This window comes from Diceros bicornis, chromosome 9, assembly GCF_020826845.1.
Source record: "Diceros bicornis minor isolate mBicDic1 chromosome 9, mDicBic1.mat.cur, whole genome shotgun sequence".
Classification (NCBI taxonomy): Eukaryota; Metazoa; Chordata; class Mammalia; order Perissodactyla; family Rhinocerotidae; genus Diceros; species Diceros bicornis.
Genome location: NC_080748.1, coordinates 41,641,597 through 41,661,923, shown reverse-complemented (window position 1 = coordinate 41,661,923; position 20,327 = coordinate 41,641,597). Strand labels below are relative to the sequence as shown.

The 20,327-nt window shown below is 36.0% G+C and overlaps 1 protein-coding gene across 2 annotated transcripts in view; it reads left to right on the top strand.

The window, feature by feature from the left end:
* Window positions 1-20,327, top strand: part of DIAPH3 (diaphanous related formin 3) — a 486,334-nt gene that overhangs the window by 284,400 nt on the left and 181,607 nt on the right. Inside the window, exon 23 of one of the 2 annotated variants that reach the window (XM_058548276.1) lies at window positions 14,005-14,129. In XM_058548276.1, the coding sequence (XP_058404259.1) occupies window positions 14,005-14,129 (125 nt within the window). Of the gene's footprint in view, window positions 1-14,004; window positions 14,526-20,327 lie in introns of those variants that run through there. The other variant, XM_058548275.1, reaches the window with a different exon arrangement.

The following is a 20,327-nucleotide window of genomic DNA, read 5'->3' as shown; positions in this document are numbered from 1 at the left end:
CCTCTCCTCCCCAAATTTTACTTACTTGAGAAAATCCTTTTTGGCCCACTTTCTTCTGATTTCCTCTTTCTCATTTTCCCGGCCTCTTTATAGCCTCTGCACCTCAACTGAGAGCTGTGTGGTAGATTCTAAGTTAAATCTATGGGAAGTGGCAACTGTGGCCTAGAAAGCTGTCTGGTTCTCTCCTTCATTAAGTAACATAAAGCAAATGTCACCTTCCCTTTGGGGCTTTTTCCTGGTGCTTATGGGGAGCCTCACCTAAGTTGCTGTGTATTCCATTCTTTCCTTAAGAATAAATTCATAAGTTTTCCAGAAAATCTTAAACCGCTATTTAAGAACTACTTACTTCAGACTAGAGACTATTCCTGGAACTGCTGGGAATGAAATTAGTTTCTAGAGAAAGGGCAATATTCAGGTTATTATCAGAGTGGGTTTAATGAGTGCTCGTTTATAATTTTTTTCACTTTTTTTCACTTCCACATTGTTAGCTTTCAGGAACATTCCTTGATATCTTAAATTTGATTCTTGTTTTCTCCGTTTCACAGACCTCTTTGTTTTTAAGGTGATTTGGTTGCTTTTAGCTAGTAATTCCTTTGTCGGACCCAAATATTTATCTACTCAAATACATCTCTTGGTTTCCAATTCCTTGTGACTTTCCAACATTTTATGATAAATGCCTTACTAAATCCCAAATGTTTATCTATTATTCACCTACTGTGAGCACTTAGAACACTTAATTTCCAGGTGGCTGCCACCTGGAAACGGCATAGTGTTTGAAAATTTCAAATTCATTTGCTTTAACAAGCAGAAAGGCTTTTCAAAGGCTCCCATTAACCTCCTTATGCTATAGCCTTCCAAAAATGCCAATTAAAATTTAGTAGCGAGTTTGATATATATTTTGAATATTCCATGTTAGTTATTAATTCAATTGCATTTTATATTTTAAGTGTATGTTGTAAATCCATAAAAACATTTATTGTGCAACAGAATTAACTAACATTGTGTTAGTTGGAGCTATTATGGCATGGAGATTATAGGTTGGAGCCTCATAATTTTATGAGATAAATAATTCATTTGGTGTTTCAAATCAATTGTAGGATATTAGAGTTTTATGAAAGTACCCATTAGTGTACATTTCTGCCAATGCAATGAAATAATTCGACAGGATATGTGGGGGGGGCATTTAAATTAAAATAATTTAGTTAGAGAAGACAACTATGTAGGATAGTGCTTTAATTGAATTGTCCATAAAAAGCACAAAAATATATTCTGTTATGGGATGAATTCTGTCCCCATATGTTGAAGCCCTAACCTGTGGTACCTCAGAATGTGACTGTATGTGGAGATAGGACCTTTAGAGAGGTGATTAAGTTAAAATGAGGCCCAAAGGATAAGCCATAATCCAATCTGACTGATGTCCTTATAAGAAGAAGAAATTTGGACACAGAGGGAGACCATATGAGGACACAGCGAGAAGGTGGCCATCTGCAAGCCAAGAAGAGAGGCTTCGGAAGAAATCAGACCTATTGACGTCTTGATCTTGGACTCTAGAACTGTGAAAAAATAGATTTTTGTTGTCTAAGCCACTCTGTGGTATTTTATGATGGCGGCCCTAGCAAACTAGTATACTAACTTCAGACATTTTTCTTGCTTAGGGTTTTTTTTTTGGCTGTAGAGTAGAGTAGCCTAGACTGAATGATGTTTTTCTTGATCAGATCAGATGAACAGTCATAGACCTGCTGTGTTGGATGTTCACTAGTAATCATTTTAGGAATATCAAAGGTTCTTGTACAAACCATGAATTATCACATGATTTTAAATAATTACAAGTATGCCTCAATTCCTTTTTTGAATAGATATGACACATAAATTAGTACATGTATTAGTATATGTATTTCCATATTGAGGCATTCTATATAAATATATTTACAAAGATTCACATTTAATTTCAGGGTTAGATGTATGGAATTCTCTCTATAGATTATTTATTTATCTATAGATTTTGTTTTAGAATGCATTCATTTACACTGGAGTGTACCATAAGTTTTTGTCTTTTCTTTTACTCACTGTATCTCTATGTATATTTCTTTACCACTTATCTCTGTTTTGCTACTGTACTAGCTTTAATTTTCTTATAAGCAAATAGCTGAAAGGCTAATAACACTCTAAATTATCTGTTGACACTTTTGCAAGAGGGAGGTATGGATAGATGGTTTTACCTTCTTTTCTCCATTATCCTATAGAAAGAGTGAAAACACTTGGTGTCTCCTGGCCATGTAGCACTGGCTCTACAGATAGATGGTAGAGTGACAAGCTATGTCTGGGAAGCTAGTCTATGACTCCTATGTAGTTGGGTTTCAATTATCTGATTTGATGATCTGGAGCCATCTAATAAATATAAGTTGTAAAATAATTTTAATATTACTACAAGCCAAATAAAAGGTAAATTTATGTTTAAAACGTAATTCACATATAGGTTTACCTATGCTTACTAAAAGGGCAGTATATATAAAATTTTACATTAGACAAATTAGCACTTTTAACATAAAAAAGTACAATGAAATATAACTGGGCCATTCACCAGGTAATTACAGGATTTATGAAAAACATTTATAGTGCACTGTGAGCACGGTGTGCTGGTAAGGGCCCACAGGTCCAAGCTGTCTGATGAACAGCATTTTATTTAAATCCTGCTGGTTTATTTTGGGGATTATCTGTATAGAGATGGCATCAAAAATTTGAATTGGAGACTTGCATGTGAGGTTGTGTTGCATTATTTTATAGCGAAAATATAAACTATTTTGAAAAGCAGCAGAATGGAATATAGAAAGAACATGGCCAAAATCCCCAGAAGGATTAAGGATTCTGTAGACTGACATTGAAGAACACTGGGCATGGAGGAACTATACTTGCAACTAAAGATTGCTTTTTGAGATACTGAGCTGGGAACATTTCCTGAATTGGCTGCTGCTTGGGTTGATAGATGATGATGATGAAGAAAACCACATCAGGAAGACCTCTCTATCTTTTTGGAGGTTAGCAGACTGAAAGTGGCATCAATACAGCATTAATCTTTTCGAGAAACTAACAGTTTACAGTGTTTGCAGATTTTTGGCCGGCTACAGATTTGAAATAGCTACTCGAACAGTTCTATCAGTGTCACCTATGAGCCATAGCTGACATCAAGTAACAGGACACGATCAACAGTGACGACCAAGGTCTTGGAGCGCTCTTAGACTGCTGGCTGTGAAGCAGTATTTACTGCACCTCAGTTTTGCAACGTGAGGTGGGAAATTACAAACAAGGCAGATGAAAGAAAATTTCAGAAAGAGAGCATTCTGAAGGACAGCTTAACATAGCAAGTCTCTATAGTATAAAGAAACCTAAGCAGTGGATGGAACAAACACATTTATGGCAATCTGCTGAATCTCATTGCTCACAAGGTTGACATGTAGCTGGTAGAGGGAAGAGGCATGGAGTTGATGAGACGCTGCAGGTGGAATTGCCAACCGCTACCCAGAAACCAGATCGTGCTTATGCAGCCTGCAAAATCTTGAACTGGTAGTAGCATTATTTTCCTAGGGCTGCCATAACCCATCACCACACACTAGGTCGCTTTAAACAAAAGAAATTTATTCTCTAACTCTTCAGGAGTACACAAGTTTAAAATCAAGGTGTTCGTAGAACTGGTTCCTTCTGGAAGGTCTCAGGGAGAAACCATCCAATGCTTCTCTCATAGTGGCTGCCAGTAGTCCTTGGTGTTCCTCTCTGCCTCCATTTTCATACTGCCTTCTTCTCTGTGTCTCTGTATCCACACCTCTGCTTATGAGGACACCAGTCATTTGATTTAGAGCCCACCCTAAATCCAAGATGATTTCATCTTGAAATCCTTAACTTAATTTCCTCTGCAAAGATCCTGTTTCCAAATAAGTCATGTTCTGAGGTGCTGGGAGGACACTATTCAACCCACTACAGTTGTCCTTTTTGTCACTCCCATAACTGCATGGAGGTAGCACCGTCATCTTTGAGTATTATGAAACTGTGAAGGGCAATTACACCGATAAGTATATATGGAAAGCATTTATCATTATGTTATGAAATGTTTTGGTGTTTAAAGGTTATTGTTGATGAGCTTGTGAAATACCCTTTTCTTCTATCATCATATGCGACTACTAAAGCAGTTAAAACTAAAATTTATAATATGCCTCTGAATTTAAGGAATTTTTATGCATTGATTATTTTTTGTTAATACATATCTGCCTATACTGTCATTAATGATGCAGATAAACATGAGTCTGTGAATAATATATTACTATATAATTTTGATATATATTCTCAAAAGTTATTTGAAGAGATTCCAACTGTGTCTTACCTGAAACTTATGCAAGCTTTAGAATACAAAGCCAAGAATTTTGTAGATTTATGATATTGATAAATTTTTACACTTTTCTAAAAATTAAAGAATATACATGTAGGAAATTACACAAATCATAAATACACAGCTCAATTCATTTTCACCAGTTGGACATACTAGCATAGGGAATGGAATTTGGGAAATGAGTTCTATTTTCCTTCCTCTGCGTCAGACTGGGTCACTGTTTTTATTTCATATTTTGAACTTTGACATAAAATTTCCTTTGAAAGAGAGTTTCTGCTACTAAAAACCTTTAAAAACAGCTAAAGTCCAGCAAGTCTTCAACAGCTTGGAGGTTATTTTTTTCTGGAGGTGTTTGCATGTTATTTAAGAAACAAATTTACCAGCCCAGAATTATTAAGGAATGCCATATGGAAATATGAACTAACACTTATAATAAATGATATAAGTGGTAGAAACATCTAAAAAGATGTTTACTCACCTTCATAGGAAAACTTAAAGAAAATATGTTCTTAGATAATCTTCCCCTCTCCCCTCAGAAGAGGTCATCTTTAAGTATAGATTTGAAATTGATCAGCAGGGAGACACTTTTGTCATGTAAATATGTCTATCACTGTGATGGCACTTTCTTACTTTGTCTCACACAAAAGCTGTCAAACTACGTATTTTATGGAAAAGAGAACTAGTTCTCATTAATAGTTTGTGATATGTTTTGCCCCTATGAGGAAAGAACTCTTCGCAAAAAGTTTATTGAAACTCGCACATAACATGCACTGTGCTAGACACTTGTATTAGTAAGGATTAGACTTGACTTTGAGTGACAGGGGAAAAAAACACAACAGGGCTTAAATAAGATTCATTCGTTATTTCACAAGTTGTTTACTGAGTGCCTCTTCTGTCCCAGGCAGCATTTTGGATACAGGCTAGAGCCGTGAACACAAAAGAAAAGTCTCTGCTCTCTTCAAGTTTACATTTTAACTAGTGGGTACAGAACATAAAGCTAAGAAAGAAGTCAATGTATATGTCAGCTGCTTAGCTCTGGAATTCCGAGGTCTGGTTTCTTTTGCAATTTAGGTTGAGACCTCACAATGAAGGCAGCCTTTGAGCAAAAAGCTGAAGGAGGTGTGAGGAGGCAAGGCATTTGGGTGTTTGAGAAAGCACTCTAGGCAGAGGGAAGAACAAGTGTACAGGCCTCAAGATATAGAAGTGAGACTGGAACAGATGGGGGGGGTGGAATAATAGAAGAAAACATCAGAAAGATAACAGATGGTATAGAACATTATTGGCCATTGTAAGGATTTTGACTTGACAGTCATGAGCTGCATAAACACGTTTCGGTCAACGTCAGGCTGCGTATACAATGGTGGTTCCATAAGATTAGTAGCATATAGCCTAAGTGTGTTGTAGGCTACACCATCTAGGTTAGTGTGAGAACATGCTATGATGTTCTCACAAGAACAACTAGGAAATTGCCTAATGACGCATTTCTCAGAATGTATCCCTGTCATTAAGTGACGCATGACTGTACTCTGAGATGGGAAGCCACTGGAAGAGTTTTGAGCGGAAGAGTGACATCTGACTTTTGATATTCATTTTCAAAGGATGTCTTTGGCTGCTAGGTTGGGAAAAAAAATGTTAGAGGAACAATGGCTGAAGCAGTGAAACCACTCAGATGCTGTAATAATTATCCAGGGGAGAGATAATGTTGACTTGGACCAGAAAGAGATAGCGAGGGTGGTAAGAAATATTTAGACAATGAATCTACTTTTGAAGGTAGAACCAACAGGATTTTCTCTATGATTGGGTGTGTGGGGTACGAAAGAAAGAGGAGTCGTGACACCAATTGTTTACTGAGATGTAGAAACAGAGTCAAGGAGTAAAATAAGAGGTTCCAATTTGAAAATGTGGGTTTAAGATGCCGGTTAAAGATCAAGGAGAGATGTCCAATAAGCAGTTGGAGTTCAAAGAAAAGATCTAGGCAGGAGGAAAAGTTTGGAATTTTTGAAGTCCAGAGATATGCAGTCCAGAACTTGTTAGGCTGCGTGGTCCCCAATAGCCATACGTGAAAACTCCTCTCAGAATTTGCAAGTCAGTCAATCTATCCTTAATATTTACCACGGGACACTAAAAGCAATTAAAAGCAATAACATTAAAAGCAATAACACTCCCTCCCACACACGTGCACACAATACCATTATCTTGAGGAAACATTCTGAATATTGTTACAAACATCTCTATTATGGACTTCTTTTTTAATATATACCATGTTCTTGAACATCTTATTTGTAGAAAGGAATTTTCAAATTCTTATGTGTGAACATGATCTTTTAGAGAGGCTTCTCCCGCTAATACTGCTTTCTCTTATAAAAAGCTGTTTTGCTTTTAACATCCTCTTCATAGTCGTAGAGGACAAGGCTGCTTCTTTCTCCCTAGAGAGGATGAAATGGGTCAACAGAACTGACTGGCACCCTTTGCTTGGCTGTGCTCATTATTTCCTCTGCTTGCCTTCTACTTTTCCTCTTTCCAGCTTCCAGAGCAAACATAGGCAGTTCTCTTGCAGTGTGATGTTAAAAAAAAAAAAAAAAACAGTACAACAAAATTCTCATTGTATTTAATATAGTAAATTAATCAGGGAATGCAAATTGTAATGTATTGTTGTATGGGCTCCCATCAAGAATCAGAACAATGGGAGAAAGAAAAGCTGAGCAGGGGAAGGCAAGCCACTTGGTGAGGGTAACTGGCCACTCGCTTAGCACTGCTTCTTTGAATTTGCTTTTGCCTGTTACGAACCAAGCTGCAATTTATTTTGAGATTGTCCTTTTCTACCATAATGTTTCACTTTGTACCTTTTCAAAATAATGGTTTTATAATGATATTCTAGAACTTAGATTTTGTTATAGGCCTATTTAATGTTGAAGGATTCTTTTGAATGCTACTGAGGATTTTGCCCATCTTGTTCATCCAATTTATTATTTCTAAAGTGCATTTATAAAATATTCTTATAGCTTTATCAAATATCTTTGTTATTGCAATCATTGAGGAAAAATTATTTTGTTGGGAGCCTGAAATGATATAATCTCTAGTTTCCCCTCACAAAACAGTTGTGTCTAGGAGTGTAGGAGGGTTAATTGAGTTTGAATGTTTACATTGTTTTATGGTAATAAGTTGTTGTTTAAGCATTCTTTAAAGAAATCAATTTCCCTAAAATGTATCATGAGACATAAGAATGAATGTGACATTTCTTTGGAAGCTTGTTATGAAATAATGACCAACATCTCCAGGAGATATTCACAGAGGATTATTATTTAATTACAAAGATTACTTAAATGTATGTAATTTCCACTCTCTTTTCTTATTTGAAATCTTACTAAATCATAGAGGCCATCGTATTGCAGAAAGCCTATATTCATGATCACTTTAAACTTAAATATTTATAGTCATGATTTTAACTTTTATTCAAAGCTTCTTTAACACCTCTAGTGTATAATTATCATAATGACAAGGCATTGGAGACAAGTCTGTGTTTTAGATTTTAAGGTTTTAGATATTTAATCTGTTGTATTTTCCCATTCCATTTGTAATGCTTTTATCTCGAGAGGTTAAAGTTAAACCCAAGATCTATTCCTTCAACAAACATTTGAGTTCTGCACTCAATGTTATGTACCTGAAGATACAAAGATGAATAAAATATGTAGTCTTCTTAAAGGAATTTCCAGTTGGGAAAGGAAGGCACATAAAAAGATAAAAGTGTAGTAATAAAAGATAAAGAGTGTAGTAATTGCAAAGTTAGAGATAATTGCTAGGTATGATGGGTAGGGAGGGCACCTCACCTGCGGCCTTCCTGGAGTTTTTTCACTCCTGTTATAAAGTATGGATAGGAGTGGGGTGGACAAGGCAAAGAGACACATTATTTCTAGCATCCGGTGCAGAATGGATGAAGAGGGGTTGGGAGAGGGCAACCACAAGCAGGGTGTTGTTTGGGGAGTAAAGTATGGTTGAACATGAAGTAGAGCCAAGCCAGGTTGTGGGTGGAACTGAGATGTTGTCATGTATGCCGGTTTTAAGCAGGGAAGGAACATCTTTAAATTAGTGTTTGTCTGGAAACCCCTATATGCAGTGTGGAGAAGGCATTGGAGAAAAACAATAGGAGATGAGATCAGAGAAGAGATAAGGGTTCCAGATGGCTTGAATAGTGTTCAGGCGAGCAAGGAATTCCATACTATTTGTTGATAAATGTGAGGGATGTCATAATTGTTTGGATCTGAGGGTTGTATGAGAGGGAAGGGTTAAGACTAGTGGTTTCTTGCACAGGAAATAGAATTCATAGTTCTGCCGCCCCCTGAGATGTGGAGATTACAGACGGGTAGTTGATTGCAGGTGGAGACACATGCTGTCTAAGGTGACTGGGAGACATCTCATCAGACCAAATATTAACTTGACTAAAATGCAAAAGTTGAAATTGCCTTACAGTAATCTAGTCAAATCTTTTTGATGATAGCTATGTTTTGTTACTTCTAAATAATGAAAGGGAATAAAAAAATAAGATTAATTTCTTCTCCAAGGAATGTGACAAAGTTGAAAGATAAAAGTCATACACAGGTCGCATACAGAGACACTAGTAAATTAACACTTCTTTGAGGGTGTACAATTTTAAAACTCTTTGCTCTAGTTGAGATTTCTAATACAAAAAAAAATATAGTCACTGACCTTAAAGAGCTTGACCTGTATGAAAGTATGGCTAAAATTGTTTTTAAATGTATAAAGGAACTACCTTTGTAAATACCGTTGCTGAAAAAGAAAAACACAAAGGAAATTCTTAAATGCTCTTTAGTTTTATCTATCAGACAGCCTCAGGCATTACATTATACTGTCATCCCTCAGTATCCATGAGGGGTGGTGGGGAGGGGATAGGTTCCAGAACCCCCGCAGATACTAAAGTCCCTTACTCAGCCCTTTGTATCTGTGGATGCGGAACCCAGGGTACGGAGGGCGGACTGTGTTTTATCAGCCTGGAATTTGCATGTGCCTTTCTCTCTTCCAAGTGTGCTTTGGCCTTTATTTAAAAGCCAACAGTGAAAAGTTGGTCAATTACACTTAAATTCTCTTAACTGTAATGTACAAGTAATGTCTAATCAGAGAGTGCTGATGAAGCATAAGTAATGGCTTAGTGGGATTTCCATCTGTAGAGTAGCCACAGAACCATTTTTTAAGGCAGCCTTCTTACTCCTTACGATGTCAACCGTAAATGTTTGAATATGCCCCAAACATTCCTAATATTTTACTCTTGAAATTAGCAAGATTTTCTTCTTAGCCTGACTTCCTCAACATTGTTCCTGGCATGATGGTGATGATGACGATGATAGTAAGGATGATTTTTTTTTTTTTACTTTCCTTTAATGTTAATATTACTTATTTCAATCTTTAAGCACTTCATTTCTTCTTGAGTTCTTAGAATATGAGTAACATCACATAATGCACTCTCTTTTTAAAAAATTCTTCATCCTATATTATAGCATTTGATCTTTTATAAAATATCTGTGAAATAAAAATACGATGTGGGGTTCTTCCCATTTCGCTGATGTGGAAATTGAGCCAGTGAGAAGTTGTTTCGAATCTAATAATAGAATGTAGTTCCTGACCCACTGGCTACCAGTAAGTTGGAAAAGACTCAAAGGATCATCTAATAAGCCTTTCATCTGAACCTTAAACCCTTCTCTCATCCCACTGAGAAGCGCTCACTCACTAGGATGGCTCTATGTTCAAATACAATCAGCTGGCTTCCTCTGAGGGCAGCCTAGGCTGTTAGGCAGCTCTGAGAATGACAACTCATCAATCAAAAATATACTTCTCTTAGACCTCCTCACAGGTACTGGAGTTCTGCCCTCTGACCAGACATGCACTTCTATATCCTTGTGGTATAGTAAAAAATGTGTATTTGGTCTTTTTCCTGGTTCCTGGCATAGAGCTCCTAAAACCTTTGGAGTATCTTAAATGTTAAGAGTGCATTATGTATGCTAATGAGATGACTCGAGGCAGATGAAGGGGAGGGGGACCCTAAATAGCTTCAGGATGGCGGTGCTGGTTGCCAGAGGTATCAACCATATGATTAGAAGTAGAACTGTCAGCCCACCTTCTGACCTCCAGAGAAGGGAGAAGGCTGGAGATTGAGTTCATTCATCAATGGCCAATGATTTAATCAATCAAGCCTATGTAATGAAGCTTCAGTAAGAACTCTGAAACAGTGGGTTAAGGGAGCTTCTGTTTGGTAAATACATCTATCTGCTGGGAGGGTAGTGCACTTGGAGAGGGCATGGAAGCTCTGTGCCGCCTCCTGCCTCCCCCATTCATTGCCCTATGCGTGTCTTCCATTTGGCTATTCTGAGTTGTATCCTTTAGAATAAAAACTATAATAGCAAGCAGAGTATTTTCCTGAGTTCTGTGAGTCATCCTAGCAAATTATGAACAATAAGCAGAGGGGGTGGAGGTAGGGCGTGGGAACCCCTAAATTTATAGGCAATTGGCCAGAACTATGAGTGGTCCCTGGGACTTGTGACTGTCCTCTGAAGTGAGAGAAGTCTCGTGGGACTGAGTCCTTAAATCTGTGGGGTCTGTGCTCACTCCAGGTAGTTAGTATCAGAATTGAATTGGGTTGCAAGACACCCACTTGGTGTAGAAGAATTGGTAGGTATTGGAATGACGTATTAGGTGTCAGAAAAAAACAAATCCAACTATGTTCACTTCCAGTGTTTGCCTTGTGCTTTTTGTTACATGGGAGTTCCTCAGACTTTAATTTGTCTTTTCTCTAGATATTTCCCAAATTTGATGTGTGTGTATAGTAAAATTTGATCAGCAGACTAAATCATAATATTCTAAGTATGTGGTTTTGTTCAATGGTGTGTTAACACATTAAATTTAAATATTCATTAAAAAATATGGTAGCAGGCCGGTCCTGTGGCGTAGCCGTTAAGTGCACACGCTCTGCTGCTGGGGCCTGGGTTCGGATCCCGAGACCACGTGGACGCACCCATGCTGTGGCGGCGTCCCACATAAAGTGGAGAAAGATGGGCACAGATGTTAGCTCAGGGCCACTCTTCCTCAGCAAAAAGAGGAAGATTGGCATGGATGTTAGCTCAGGGCTGATCTTCCTCAAAAAAAAAAAAAATATGGTAGCATATCTATCTATCATCCATCCAGAATGTTTAAGTATATTCCCCTGGGTTTAGCCGTATGTGGATTACTTGTGATTGCACTAGTCAAGAATGTACCAAAAACACAGTCATTATGTGGAAACTGCATCTGTGTACTTAAATGTTACTGACCAGGTAGGTAGGGTTGTAAAAAATGAAATAATTTCTGTAGTTAATAATTTCTGTACAGCAAAATGGTTCAAGATAAAGTCTCGGATTAAACTGCCTGAGTTCAAATTCTGGCTTCACTACTTTTTCGTTGTTTGACTTTTACTTCACCCGCTAAACTCCAGTTTCATCATCTGTAAAATGGGGATAATAACAATACTTATTTCATGATATTGTGAGGGTTAAAAAAAATTATTAATGGAAAACACTTAAGATAATACCTTACGTGCATAAACACTCAGTAAATTTTAGCTGCTATTATTACTATTACTATTATTATCACTGCTATTACCATTATGACAGTTACTACTACTATTATTGTACTACTAAAACTTTTGTTTTTAACCCAATTCATAGCATAAAGTGGTTATATGGCTTATAAACTTTTGAGCACATATTTACTTAATAAAACTATTTTTTGTGTTTTTGAACCTTTGTTTAATGAGAAATTTCAAAGTTTAAGAAAGTTTAAAAGTAACTGAACCACGTGTAAGATTTTTTGAGAAGTGTTAGAGGAAATGCTAATGAGACATTAGAGGAGAGACCAAATAGAGTAGCAAAAGGAATCTCTTCTTGGGGCCGGCCCGGTGGCGCAAGCGGTTAAGTGCGCGCGCTGCGCTGCGGCGGCCCGGGGTTCGCTGGTTCGGATCCCGGGCGCGCACCGACGCACTGCTTGGCAAGGCATGCTGTGGCGGCATCCCATATAAAGTGGAGGAAGATGGGCACGGATGTTAGCCCAGGGCTGTCTTCCTCAGCAAAAAAAGAGGAGGATTGGCAGATGTTAGCACAGGGCTGATCTCCTCACAAAAAAAAAAAAAAAAAAGGAATCTCTTCTTGTAATGCAGATAGAGAACTTTGAAAGAGGCAAAACACCATTTAGAAATGAGAAGAGTAAATGAAACACCATAGGCCTAATCAAATAGATGTCTTGGTTGTGAATAATTGACAAGCAGACATAAAAATGAAAAAGCATGACATAGGAAATATGTGTTACCACCATGAGCGGTGTATAGCAGGATATTGGGCACGTGAGTTAAATAGGTTGAATTAATTAATACACTAAAGGCTATCATGATAGAAATATTTTATGCACTCTATTGTCTGAGTTATTGTCTCAAATTTAAGGATCACAGGGGAAACATGAGCAGCAAAAACTATGGAGAAAATATGCACCAGTATAACTTCAGAACGCCTTCACTGCAGTGGGAGCCAAAGGTTCAAGTATCATCACTCTTTGGGCACAAACAGCTATTATATATGGCTCTCTGAAGAGTTTGATCATTGGATTCATTAAACATTATATCTGAGAATTAGCTTGCTAACTGTGTTTACAACAGAATATTTTAAGGTTTTATTAACAGCTATTAATATGTGAGAATAGCAAATGTTATTTTGTGTACAGCTAGTTTAAAAAACAAAAGCAAAGGGCGCAGCGGTTAAGTTTGCACATTCCGCTTTGGCAGCCTAGAGTTCGCAGGTTCGGATCCTGGGTGCAGACCAACGTACTGCTTGTCAAGCCATGCTGTGGTGGCGTCCCATATAAAAAGTAGAGGAAGCTGGGCACGGATGTTAGCCCAGGGCTAGTCTTCCTCAGCAAAAAGAGGAGGATTGGCATCGGATGTTAGCTCAGGGCTAATCTTCCTAACCAAAGGAAAAAAAAAAACAAAACCAAGAGCAAATAATCTCCATGTTCTGAAGCAAGGTTATTTTTCATGCCTCTCTTCTATTCCATTGTATTGAATGAAGGTTGTAGGCATACATTTGTTCCACGTGTTATTTGAATAGCCTCTGATACCTTTTCATTCCTATTGTAGGTCAGCTTGCACAACAGAGTGCACTTTTCTCCATGTTTTCCATGATTCACTATTCCCTCTCAAGAGATCAAGATTTTAAAAAATGTTAAAATTATACTGAAATAGGTTTAATTTTAAAAACATATTCTTTGCCTCTCTTTATCTGAATAGATTGACTATTTTGTAGTATTTATAGAGGTCAAGAGCTCTAATTTTAAACAAAACTTATTTCTTAAGTGTGGTTTGTTCATGTGACCATTTCCTGAATTCATCTTATGTTTTAAAGACTCTTATTCAATTTCCTTTATTCCTGGATTTAAAAATCGAAAAGTTTAAAAAAATGTTAGTGAAGTTTATCTTTATTATAGTGGATTTTCTTTATTATTGTAAGGTTTTTATAAATGTTTTGTTTCTAGAGTGTTATACCTTTTATATATTGTAATTTTGTCCTTTCAAGTCATTTAATATACACTCTTTTAAGTCTCTGTAGAAACGCTGGAAAAGAGTCTGAAGCAGATGGGAAGGCAGCTTCAACAGCTTGAGAAAGATTTGGAAACCTTTCCCCCTCCTGAGGACTTGCATGATAAGTTTGTGACAAAGATGTCCATATCCTTTTGATATCTAAGTAACTTAAGTCACTAGTCAACTAGAATTACAATTTATTTAATGTTATAAGTATACTTGTATAACCAAGGTCATTCTATAGTGCCAAACGGTAGAAGGTTTAACCTTCGGCTCCTTGCAGGGAAATTTATCAAAGTGTTTACCTATTATGGATAATGCAGAAATGTATTCTATTGATTTCAATTCTTTTTTCTTTTTATCAACTTGGATAATATTTTCTCTCATCTTTTCCCTTCCATATGCCCTATTTTCTTCTGATTTTCATGGTACATTGAAAAGATATGAAAACTCAGTTTGAGGAAGTTTGAATCTAACATCATGATGTGATTTAGATATTTTGAAATGTTCCTGGAAGCAAATAAAGACTTTAAGAACTGGTGTGACTAGTCAGCTTAATTTCAAGGGTTGGTATATGTTAAAAATTAACTCATGGTCCAAAAACTTTAATATTTCCTTTAGAAATACTACATAGTTCCAAAAGCAAAACTGAGTTTGTCCCAATCACTACCTGTGTAGGTATTCTCCAAACCCAAAATAAAAGTGACAAATATGTGTGGGCGTGTATAAAATTAATATCATGAGGCTTGTGTCCTGCTTAATTTAAGGTTTCTTTTGAATTCAGTTGTCTTTGGTTTCACTAACTTCGTGGCTTAATCTCTAATGAGTAATTGAAATAATAAACTTCATTTTATTTCCTGAAACTAATGTTGAGTTACTTTGCAAACTATTCTGTGAAATTAAAGACTGATATCTTTTGTGTTATAATAAAGTATTACTACTATGCATCATTAAAATCCCATATGGACTTCAGGATTCTATATGAAAAGATAACCCACTTCTAAAATGAGCTCTTATAGGTAGTCCTAATATTTTATTTTAAACTGGGATACTTGAAAGAAAATAACTACTTTTCCTCTTTCTATCTCCTATCCTCTGAGATTTGGTGAATCACAAAATTATTATTTGGCTTGTCATGGATTTTGTTGCATATGCTTTCAGCTTAATTGTGAATTAGTTCAGTTTTAGCTTTCTTCACTGTCTCTTTTGGGAAATATTATAAAAATGCACTCCAGCAACAATCAATTCAGGCTAATGTGTTTGTTTCCTTTCATATCTTTCCTACCCATGGAGTTTCTTCTTTTATTAGGCAGGAAGACTTCATCACTACACTGGAGATGGTTATTTTTTTAAAACTAAAGATGAAGTCTATATTTATCCATCAAAAATATATTTTTGTAGCACTTTCTCATTTCCAAACTAAATTTGTTATTGCAGAGTTACATGTTTTATCATTCTTAGTTTTTTCCCTCAATCATTTTATCATGTTAAAATATTTGTATGTAACAGTTTATTTTAATCATTAAGTCCTGTTAATTGAAGTACTTATTACTGTTCCCTACAGAAAGAAAGCATTTTAGAAAAGATTTTGCTTCCATACAGTTTGTGGTAATATATTATGAGTGTGTTAATTATGAAGCTCAGGTTTCTGGAACATATAACCGAAGATAAATTCCTGAGCTTAGAGTAAATGTTGTAGAATCCTGCTCAGCAGAGGATCTCAGGACCTACCCATACTTGTATTCATATGACACAGGAAGCTGAATGATGTCGGCTTCTTGAAAGGTATGCAGCTCATAAAAAGCAACCAGCAGGAAATCAGAAACAGGAAGGATGATGCTTTGTTGGAAACAATTTTTCCTTCTGAGTACAATTATACTCCACGGACAAGAAAGCAGCTACATCCTGTCGCTAAATATCACAACCTAGAAGCCTCTAATGAACTGATTAGCATTCATGTATCTCTTGGAAGTCAGATATATGAACAGTTGGTGCACTTTGCTATTGACAAAGCCTATAATCATAAATATTCTTTGCTGAGATTAGATTGCACTCTCTTTTCGTCTTAGTTAGACATACTAGTTTCGAAGTAAATTCATTCATTGCGAAGCTTTGTTTACTTTAATTAGGACTGACAAGAAGTCAGATTTTGAATATTAAATGCATTTATACAGATCTTATTAAAATGGCAAATTGTGAGTTTCTCAGATCTTAGGAAATGGAAGAATTTGGAAACTAAAATGCACAATGAATAAAAATGTATTTAACTGAAGTTTGGGTTATTAATGCTCAAACTTTATGTTTTTAAGTTTTAGTGCTTATTAGTTGAAGCATATATCAAACGTTTGTTTCATCAATTCTGAAAGAATATGTGTATTAGCTAAGTTGTTAAGGATGCATTTTTACAAGTAGATATTTAGTTTAAATATTCATGATGTAGTGAATTATTAAATAACCTATTAATTGCATTGTTTTAAATTATAATGATACAATTTTGTTTTAATATGAAATTTCACTATTAACATGCAATGATAGTATATTTTTATTCTTCCAGTGCACGTTTCTTCTTTACATACTTCTTAGTATAAAAAAAATGTGAACTTAAAAGGCATGCACAATTATTTCATACATATCACATTGACTTTTTAGTAATAATGTTTCTTTCCATTTGCTAAGTCTGGTTAGAAATATAATTAGAGTTGAATAGTTCCACTGTAAATATTTGCTTGAAAAATGTGTAACATGAATTCAAGGTAGGGTCACTAATATTGTCATATGCAAACTATTATATGCGAGGTATACATGCTTATTACATTCTTATTGGTGAGAAAATTAGGAAAATGCCAGGATTTGTGTCATCCAGTGCCTGTTCCTTACTTTTGATCTTTAAATTCTGGACTATTTCTTATTTTAAGGAAAATAACAAATAGATTCTAAAGCGTTGCTCTTGAAGTTCTCCTCACACAAGAATTTACCTTTCTATTTTCTTCTTTTTCTACCCCCTCTCCTAAGGCTCTTAGAAAAAATGATTTTGCAGACATTTATGTATTTTTGTGTTTATCACAACTTATATGACAATTTACTTGACTCTTTCCCATGTTATAGTCTTTAAATTTCTTCATTGCAATCCCACTTTATTTTTACTCTTTCTGTTTGTTGTTCCACTAGATAGCGATATTTTAGGCACTTCTGAAATTACTATGTAGATGCTAAAACCATCCCAGTAAATTCCATGAGAGAAAGACTTACATCTTCCTTATATCTATATTCTACGCTACGTAAAGCACAGTATTTTTCAGGTAAAGGAATTCAATACATTTTTATTTAATTGAACTGTGCTTAGGAAGTAACATACAAGACTGGAATGGGTGACATGTGAATTGTGTAGTACATGCCCCATTTGCAAGGTTGGGAAGTTGGGTAGTTGGGTGATTTGTAAGAGCAGATTTTTCTTGTCTTGAGTTACTCTTCTCTCTCCTCCCTTTCTTCTTCTTTCTCTCTTATCTATCTTCCATTTAACCCATTCTTAACAAACTTTTAAGACTCAGGTTAAACTATCCTGCTCCTCTTCCTCTGTGGATCCTCAAATGTATAATGATCTTTTCCTTCTCTGAAGTCTTATCACAGTCACAGAGGGTGCTACACAACATAGTGCTCACTGCTGCTTTACAGTCATGCCCCAGTTGTTTCAGTCACTGTCACTTTCTTAGCCAGGACTTCCCTGACTACCCACTGTAAGTTAGCCTCTTTCACTCTGTAACATCACAAGCTTTTACTTTCTGCTTCATGCTTATCTCTTTCTGAATATCTCATTCATTTACTTCATTATCTGTCACCACACTCGAGAATGAATGTTTCATGAAAGCAGGGACTTTGCTTTTCCTGTTAACTGCTGTTTTCCCTAGAGCGTAGAAGAGGGGAGTGCAGTGGAGTTCAGTGAATACTTATAGATCGGCTGCCTGGCTGACTGGATCCTGGGGACTTAAGAAGATCTATAAAAGGCATTAGACATGTAGGACTGATTGAAGCTGGTCTTTGTAAGATGTGTTATTGCAAGTAAGAGACATCCTTGATGGAGGAAGTGCAATAATGAGGGCAAGACATAAGAATAAATGTGGAATATTTTTGTGCTGGGTGGTTTGGGAATGACCAGAAGTTGAATCCCAAATCTTAGTCTGGCTACTTAGTTGGCCAACAATAAATATTTGTGGTTCAGTGCATGTGAACACAGATCTGGTTGTCATATACCTTTCAAATGGGAGGATTACAGTGGTTCAGGTAGAAATTCATGAGAATTTGCCCTTAGTTTGTCCTGGTAAAGGAAAAGAAAATACATTTCGTAAAAACATCAAGTAATTGGATATATATCAATATTTTTGTAATGAATTTTATCAAATGTTTATTTTGTTGAGTAGCTCACCCATTTCTCTAAAGCTCTTTACAAATAAAGAACTTGATGCTGGGAAAAAAATAAAGCCTACTACCGCTGACATGAGCATTACTTTTATCCGGAGTTTAGCAATTGGCACAAGAACACCTACATTTGTTTTTTCTTTTGGATGATGATGATTTATTTTATCTGAATGTTTCACTGTCCCTTAATGAGAGAGTAGCCCATCAGTAATGATGTAGAATTCCTCATTAATGTAACCATTTATTCCATCCTATCAGACAATCATTTTAAAATTCTGAGAATTAATTTGGCTATTTCCAAAATTGTTTCCGTTCAATCACAATTTTGCCATTCTTGTGGGTAATTCCAGTTATTCAAAGCTCCACTGCATTTCCTTTGGGAGCAAATTGTTTTACAGATAACAATGATAAGAAAATTAACTTATAAAGTTCTCTAGCTGTTAGAACAAGACCATGTAATTTCCATGGTTTTGACTCTTGGTCTTCTTTCCCATCACATCTTTTAATGGCATTGTACTGTTTTTGTTAAGTATGCCCAAGCATATTTCTGATGTTTCATTAACTTTTGATTATTAGCTGGAAATTTAAAATGTTATTGAATAATACTTAAAGCTTTATTTTAACCTGTTTACCAAATTGATTCTGGAGAATGGACATATTCCCAAGTATTAGAATAAAATTACTAGTATTTGTGAAGTGCCTATTATTAAAACTCAAAGCATCACAAGCAGTGGGAGGGGCAGACAAGGAGTAGCTATAGAACCGTACACACCCACCAAAGTAGTGTCCTTGTCCTGTTATCCAGGATAACTACTTTTCAGAGCCTCTATTAGCTCTTAACATTACATCCAAATCGTGTGTGTGTGTGTGAATGTGAATATGTGCAATTTTATGAAAAGAAGTTCCATGACTTTCATCAGACCTTTGAGGGGGGCTGTTGCCCTTCCCAGCAAAGTTTAAGAATGACTGTAGGGTGAAATAAGTAATTGGCACCAATGTAGTTGCAGATGATTAGATTTAATACAGCTAAGAAAGTGGAACACAGCATCTAGAGAAGGGACTGACAATCAGAGGTGACCACCCCCAGGAAAAGAGGCAAGAACAAAACACTACTAGGGAATTGGGCTAGAAGGGAAAACTCACAACTTCATTACACATGAGTACATTGGACTACAAATGTTGTGTATTCAGTGGAACAAATGGTCACTCATAGCTGTAGCCATTAGAGAAGAAGGCTTCGTGGAAGAGGAAGTGTTGAACAAAGACTTGAATGATAGGTTTGGACAAGTAAAGGCAGAAAACAATTTCTATTTTAGACAGGAGTTAAGAATATATAAATAATCCCTCTGGCTATAGTCTCTATCTGGGACAGAGATAGTTGCAGGTAAGCGTTGATAGATTGTATAGGTAAACCAATGTTGATTTCTGAACTTACTAGGTAAATGAAGGGATGATTATTTCACATTACAAATGAATCACCATATGTTCCATCTAATGATCGTTTCTGAATGCATTTCAAATGTGATTTTTATTTACATAAATTCACTTTACCTACAAAATTTCATGAATATGGATATTTCACAAGACAAAGTGTGGAAACCTGTTGCATGTGACTGTATTGCTATAATTTCTTGTGATTTGACTAATTATGCAAAATCTTTTGTTGCTCATCCAAGAATTAAAAAATACTACCACATATAAATGCATCAACCACTGAAACTTTAGGATCTAGATTCTAGGAAGTATAAGGAGGCATTTTGCTATTGAGATGAATATAAACTGAGCCACACAAAGATCTATATATTTTCTTCATTAAAAAAATAACAGCTCTTGCATTAGAATCCAGACTCCTTACTTTCTACTCTATTCTTTCTTCTAAAGTATTATAGATAGATAGATAGATAGATAGATAGATAGATAGATAGATAG